The 6,538-nt window shown below is 52.1% G+C and overlaps 4 protein-coding genes across 4 annotated transcripts; 2 read left to right on the top strand and 2 right to left on the bottom strand.

Annotated features, from left to right (window-relative positions):
• Positions 1 to 295: 295 nt before the first annotated feature.
• Positions 296 to 1,897, top strand: HO173_007740 (uncharacterized protein; the record flags this gene model as incomplete). Its single annotated transcript, XM_037309640.1, has 1 exon — positions 296 to 1,897. One exon carries the CDS (start codon positions 296 to 298, stop codon positions 1,895 to 1,897), a length of 1,602 nt encoding a protein of 533 aa, XP_037163317.1.
• A 135-nt stretch (positions 1,898 to 2,032) lies between these two features.
• Positions 2,033 to 2,521, bottom strand: HO173_007739 (uncharacterized protein; the record flags this gene model as incomplete). The annotated part of the gene is made up of 1 exon (XM_037309639.1): positions 2,033 to 2,521. One exon carries the CDS (start codon positions 2,519 to 2,521, stop codon positions 2,033 to 2,035), a length of 489 nt encoding a protein of 162 aa, XP_037163316.1.
• A 391-nt stretch (positions 2,522 to 2,912) lies between these two features.
• Positions 2,913 to 3,125, bottom strand: HO173_007738 (uncharacterized protein; the record flags this gene model as incomplete). The annotated part of the gene is made up of 1 exon (XM_037309638.1): positions 2,913 to 3,125. The coding sequence occupies one exon, from the start codon at positions 3,123 to 3,125 to the stop codon at positions 2,913 to 2,915; it is 213 nt and encodes a 70-aa protein (XP_037163315.1).
• A 2,066-nt stretch (positions 3,126 to 5,191) lies between these two features.
• HO173_007737 (uncharacterized protein) lies at positions 5,192 to 6,127 on the top strand (the record flags this gene model as incomplete). The annotated part of the gene is made up of 1 exon (XM_037309637.1): positions 5,192 to 6,127. The coding sequence occupies one exon, from the start codon at positions 5,192 to 5,194 to the stop codon at positions 6,125 to 6,127; it is 936 nt and encodes a 311-aa protein (XP_037163314.1).
• Positions 6,128 to 6,538: the final 411 nt, after the last annotated feature.

The raw sequence follows: 6,538 nt of genomic DNA, 5'->3' as shown, positions 1-6,538 counted from the left end.
TTGTGCGAAAGTGACAGTGCTGGATTGCGGAAAAACTGTGCGACATCGGATCGACTACCTTAAGCTTTTAGGGACTAGAATAGCAATACTCTAACCTCATTCGCTTTATCAGATCTGCTGATAAGATCACGTACCCTCTAATTCTTAATCGACAAAAGTACTCCTAATCTACCACACTCACGACGTCTCGGTGGCTATATAATTTCGATGCTTCATCCAGCATAGAGCATCCTCTCCAAGCACACATCGTTACCGAATGCCACCTATCCGCGTCCCCACCACCGCTCCCCCAACAATGGCAACCAGTTCCCCTCACGTTCTCACCCCATCCGCATCCTCCACAACCAACAAACCTCTAGCACCCATGCCAGGCACATCTTACCCGCCCACGATCTCCATGAACAAAGAATGGGTCCTTCCACCAAAACCTAAGCCTGGCCGAAAGCCGGCAGTCGACACGCCGCCTACCAAACGGAAAGCGCAGAACAGAGAAGCTCAGCGCGCTTTTCGGGAAAGAAGAGCCGCTAAGGTTAGCGAATTGGAAGATCAGATGAAGGTGAGGGACGAAGAAGATCAGAAAGAGCAGGAGAAGTTGGTGGCCTGCGTCAAGCAGCTAGAGCATTGTTTGGATGATTGTACTGAGAAGCTTATGTACTGGCGGGAAAAGTACGTTGGGATGGAAGACGCTTATGAAAGGGAAAGACAGCTACGGCAGAGTGCGGAGATGGAAATTGAGATGCTGAGGAAGGGGATGGCAGATGGGACGGGGGCTGTTGCGTTGCCACCAAGGCGGCCTGTACAGAATGGATACATGGCGGAGCCAGCACCTGGAGTTCAAGATTGCACCACAGCGACGGAGCTTAGTGCAATAGGTTGTGGCAAGTGTAGCTTGGAGACAAAGTGCCAGTGCATAGACGAGGCGTTCGACATGGACAACGTGGTAGCTGAGCCAGATGTTCCAAGATTCAAACGCCCGCATTCGCCCCAATCCCACACAGACAACAAGCGCCGTCAACTATCGAACCCCGATACCAGCTCGGAGATCGACTTCACAGCGCAATTCTCCACCCGGCGCCCTCCGAACCTTACAACCTCCGCCTCGACCTCATCCTCCATAGCAGCGACAGTACTGCCAGACCCTTGCGGCTTCTGTTCAGATGGCACGACCTGCCTCTGCGCCGAACTAGCTAATGAGCGCCCAGACCGCGCTCTCAAATCTCCAGCATCTACCTTGCCTACGCCACCGGAAACAGCAACAAGCAACACCAGCACCTCAAACCCCTGCATCAACGGCCCAGGAACCTGCACCCAATGCCGCTCCAACCCAACCAGCACACTCTTCTGCAAATCTCTCGCTGTCACCAGACCTATAAACCCTGACCCACTCTTTTCCGCAACGACCAATACCACCGACCAAGCAACAACCCGAGGCTCCACCCTCAAATGCGCCGACGCCTTCACAGTCTTAAGCCGCCACCCTGGCTTCGACCAAGCAACTTCTGAACTAACCACTTGGATACCTCACCTCTCAACCGTCCCCTCCGCAACTACAGCCTTCGACGTCGAAGCCGCCTCCGTAATGGGCGTGCTCAAGCTGTTCGATCGACGCTTTGGCAACACAGGCAAAGCCGAACCGACGAGCTCCAAAGACGTATCTAGCGACCGGCTGGTTCGCATCCCCGTCCAGGCTTCCCAGGGCGGAGGAGGAGGAGGTGCTTTGTATGAAGCTTTTACGACTAGGGAAGATAGGGGAGGAAATAAGATTGGGAAGCACGGTACGAGAGACGGGAATTGGATTGCTTATGCGCCTGGTATTCAGACGAGAGGGAAACTGGGGAGGCCGAGGATCGAGGATGGAATATGGCCTGAGGATTCACGACGGGAGCAGGGGGAGTAGATGGCTTTACAAGCTGTACGTCAAAGAGTCTGACTTGGCTGCTCTGTGGATGAAACTATCGATAAGAAAATAATCCCTTCTCTGATCTCCTCAATCTCCACTGCTTTGATTAGCCCCTACCCCCTCACATATTCTTCAGCGCTTCTTCAGTTCCCTTGTACGGCCAGCCGAGATCAGCATACAAGAATGGGCGCTCGTCGCACCAACCATCGTCAGGGCTGTACAAGTTCGAAATAGATCGGTTTTGCTCACCCAACCTACGCGACCCCGAACTGCGCCGGAACGGTCGTACTCCTCGCAGTACCCCCGTGACCGCTCGTCAACGTTGGCGCTTCCGATCACAAGCCCGGAGCCACCCCTTCCGCCTTCCTTCCCACGCTGGGAAGCATCCGCGCGGAGAAATGTGACACACCGATCCGGAGACGCCTTCTGTATGTTATGTACGTAGACGCGGGCCCTTCCGCGACGGTCCCCGCCGCACTTCGGACGCGTGGCGTAGAGCTGGTCCACCGCGGTGACGGTGGTGTCGATGTTGAGATCTGTACGATGGGGTTGAGCGCTTTTGGGAAAAACTTCGCGCCCTTTGGCGTGGCTCCTTCGAGCCGTGCTTCTCGGTCCCCACATACAACACGTGTGGAACAATCTTCCGCACAGCTCCGCCGGGCGTGGGAGGCAGCCCGTCGTTATCCGCGCAGACTGTGTGTGTATCCGCGATCACTTGCTGGGGTTTCGGCCTTGATGGCTTGAATTACAAGTCTGCACATGGGGAAGACAATCATGGCGGGGTTTGCCGAGTCGATGCCATGCTGCCGGAGAGTGGAAGGAAGAAGTTAGCCTGTCGACTACGCCTCAGGGAATCCCATAGCCAACATGCAGGGCCTAATGCGATTTCGCTTTCGGGCGTATGAGAGAACGGATCTTGCGGTTTGGACGGATAGATTTCCTTACCGAGGAATGATACGGGGTACAATAAAGGAAAAGTCCACTTCTATGCGAGGTTATTGCATGGCGCGCGTCACTTGTTGAAATGAGGAACGGAAAACTTGACCCCTTTGGTGCCTTCAATGTCGCAGGTCGCTGTGATCACTTCGACGTCGCTGAGGCTGAATTGCGACCTTTGAGCTAGTAATGAGCCAGTTTGGAAGATCATGGCACTGCCATCATAGTAGAGTCTGTCTCCGTCACATGCTTGCTGGTTTGCATATAGATAGATCCCACCTGCCTTCATGGTTGCTTCATTGATCATATGTTAGCGCGTCTCTAACTTCTTGATTAGTGGTGTGAGCCACTCGAATTTGTGAATGTCTCGATACCATCAAGAGACATTTGGGCATGAGGTCTGTTCGGCGTAAATAGTTCTTCGCAAGTCTCGCAACCGACGATAGTGTCTTGACAATCAAGGTAACTACTGCATCGCCAATCGTCGTCGTTCTCTTACCAACAATACTCTAATACTCTGGATCATTCGGGGAAGGTGAAACTGCTCCGTATGGCCTGGTCTTCTCCAATGGGCGAAGAATCGCCTTTCCCGATAATTGCCGCTTTCTTTCGGACGGATAAGAAGTTTTGAATTCTGCGGCGGTAACCATATCGACTCTGCTATTTTGCTCGGCTATATCCTCTGCTCGGCGTTGTAAGACGTCAATGCTGAAGATTGGCGAAGAATGGAGTCGTGTGCGAGCGATGAATATTTGCTGGGGATTCAAGTCGCTGGCTATGTATGACCCTGTCGAGGCGCTTCGTGAGGGTTTCAGCGACCATTGCAGGACCGGTGCCGACGTCTTGGGCGAGGCTCTATTGCCCCTCGTGGGAGATGTGATGTAAATCGACCAGGTCGTCGAATGAGGGGTCGTAGATTTCATGGTAGCTCAAGTAGCGATCCAGGTTGTAACCTGCGCCTTCAAAAAGATTAGGATACATTAAGGCGGCCTTCTTTGCAGATAGTAGTCTTGCATGTACGATACTACTTCCAGCAAGGGAGACTGCTCCAAGGAATTGAAAGGTTAGCTGGCCTTGAGTGAGAAGCATAAAAGCTTTATTCCACGAATATGCGGGTAGGATGATAGAGTTCCACTTAAACGTAAAGAAACAGCAATGGCAATATCAGCACCAGCCAGCTACAACGCATGATGGACCTATTTTCTAGTCGACTAGATAAAGCGCTGCAGCTGGCTGATAGGATTCGGCCAGCCGAACCGTCTGCGTTCTGCTCCGAGGCGTGTGCGGTGATGATTGGAATGATAAAGCCAACGCAAAGAGAGATGACACAGATGTGTTCGAGGAGGATTAAAATCCGTCGTTCAAACCTCAATGATGGACCTGCCCGTCCTGTCAGAAAGATTTGATGCCGGAGCAATCTTGACAGCGGCCCTGCATGCAACGGGTTCGGGGCGCCCTGCAGCATTCCTACTTCTTCCATGTAGGTAAGACAACCTCACTTCATCATCACACCTTCATCAAGCCAATCAAGCTTAAACGTGATAACTTTCGGCAGCTATCTCGCAGATGGAGATGAGAGAAGGACAGAAGCGCAGGCTGGCAGCGAGAGTCAGCTTCATCGCTACCAGTTGCCCCGCACAACGCCCCCAGCACCACCGGGGCTTCTCAGAGTTCAGCCATCGGTCTTCGATAAGCAATGTCGCAATCGCTTTCATTCGGACTCCTTCGTGGTCGCCGTCGCATTCGCATTCGCTTTCATTCGGATTCTTTTTGGCTCATGAAGGCTAGATCGAAAGAGATGATCATTCCTGACCTTTGTCCACGCAGCATTACGTCTCCCGAGATAACTTTGCGGCACTGTCGAAGCCAATCTTGCTCCCGTGTTGGAAAGTTGGAAATGACAGCCAACCCTTCGTACGTACTACACTCTGCTTGCACTTCGTATCGCATTGATACTGTGTGTCTACGTGAAATTTGTTTTTTTTACTTCCATGAGGAAAATACTGCTGTGTATCATGAAAAATCCTGGACTGTGGGCTGGGGGGGACTTTAGACGAAGCAGGCCTGTTAGGCTCAAGAATAGGGGAAGGGTTGGCGGCTCCGCAACTCGAAACGGTAAACTTGATTGGTAGGAATACTTCACTCGTTTCAGGAATCAGGAGAGAACAGGGGTTCCTCGGCTGCAGAATAATGTTGGAGGGCGAGGTGTCGTAATCAATAATCATCACTCCTTTCATTCCACCTTTCACTTTTAAATGTTCTCTATTCTTCTCATCAATCGCATTGTCTCTTCATGGCTTTGCGCGTATATATTGAGTCTTTTCGCTTTCTACATATAACTCATCCGCCACCATCATGATACCTTGGCTTAGTTCCCCTGTCGCCCGTGTGGGCCTCGCCATTCTGTCTTGCATCGTTTTTATCCACGTATGGATCCTGCCTTCTCAGAAGCATCAAAAACAGCCACAGTTTCAGCTGGTCATCTCTCACTATAATGAAAACTTGTCCAAAGTGAAAGATTGGGTCACTGCAGTGCGCGAGATGCCATTCGTAAAAGAGCTCGGTTCAACCGTCACGGTATACACAAAGAACAAGCACACCAACCTCGATCAGATCAAAGAACTCTTGGATGCTGCAGAAGTCATTCGCCTCCCGAATGTCGGCAGAGAGCAAGGAACATACATGCACCACATCAACAAGACCTACGACCATATATACCCCTACACCATGTTCAGCCAAGCCGCAATCACCGGTCTCAACGACACCGGTAACACCTCCCGCCCTTTCACCGACTGGCTCGACAAGTCTCTCCGCTACAAGTTCACCAACGAAACCAAATTCTTCAACCTCCAACACGGTGGCAACCCCATCTTTTGCGTCTGCGGTGACTGCCCAACCGGCCACTTTCCCCTCCTCCCTCAACTCCAAACCCTCTTCGACAACAAAGTCTGCGACTCCACCGAGCGACAGTCAATCTCCTGGCTCGGGCAATTCATTGTGGCGAAAGAAAAAGTGATTGCGAGGCCAAGGTGGATATATGAATACATAGGCAGTCTGGTGGATGCGCCGGAGGGTCATTGGATACACCAAGAGCAGGAGCCGGCAGGGTTAAAAAAGACGCTCGGGGAGAGCCTGCCTGACAATCCGCTTTTTGGACACACTGTGGAGAGGTTATGGCCGACGCTGTTCAACTGCAGTAATGAGCCGGAGATGCCAGGGTGCATGGGGAGTTGGAGCCCGATGCCTGGGCAGAAGAAAAAGGATGGCAAACTGGGAGAATCGTATATATGAAAAAGATATCGACACCACCAATATGTTGACGAGGCCGCGATCCACCATGGCCAAGAGGGGCCGGAAGACTTGACCGGCTATCTTTCATCTTGAAGGCGGAGGTATTCCAGTTCGGTCTATCGCCATCGAGGATTCAAGAGTGGAAACCAGTGACCGATGCTGGACCGCTTCCGCGGCTAACAGCCTGATGTGGCCGGCGCCGAAGCCATCTCAGTGGCGATACGCGGGCCCATGGTTTCGGAGGACTCTAGGTTCTCAATGAATTGATGTTGTCAATTAGAGGAGGAGATGGTCCACTTTGGAGAAACTCCCGGCCGAGACAGGCCTGGATATAACGTTGGATTGTGGCAGCACAGGAATCTGTACGAGGCTGGAGGGATTCAAGGCTTCAAGACTTCTTGCTATATAGCA

The sequence above is a fragment of the Letharia columbiana genome, assembly GCF_014066305.1.
Source record: "Letharia columbiana isolate WasteWater2 chromosome Unknown Sc0000026_s0, whole genome shotgun sequence".
Lineage (NCBI taxonomy): Eukaryota > Fungi > Ascomycota > Lecanoromycetes > Lecanorales > Parmeliaceae > Letharia > Letharia columbiana.
Note: the sequence above shows the minus strand (reverse complement) of the source record. Positions and strands in the feature narration are given on the sequence as shown.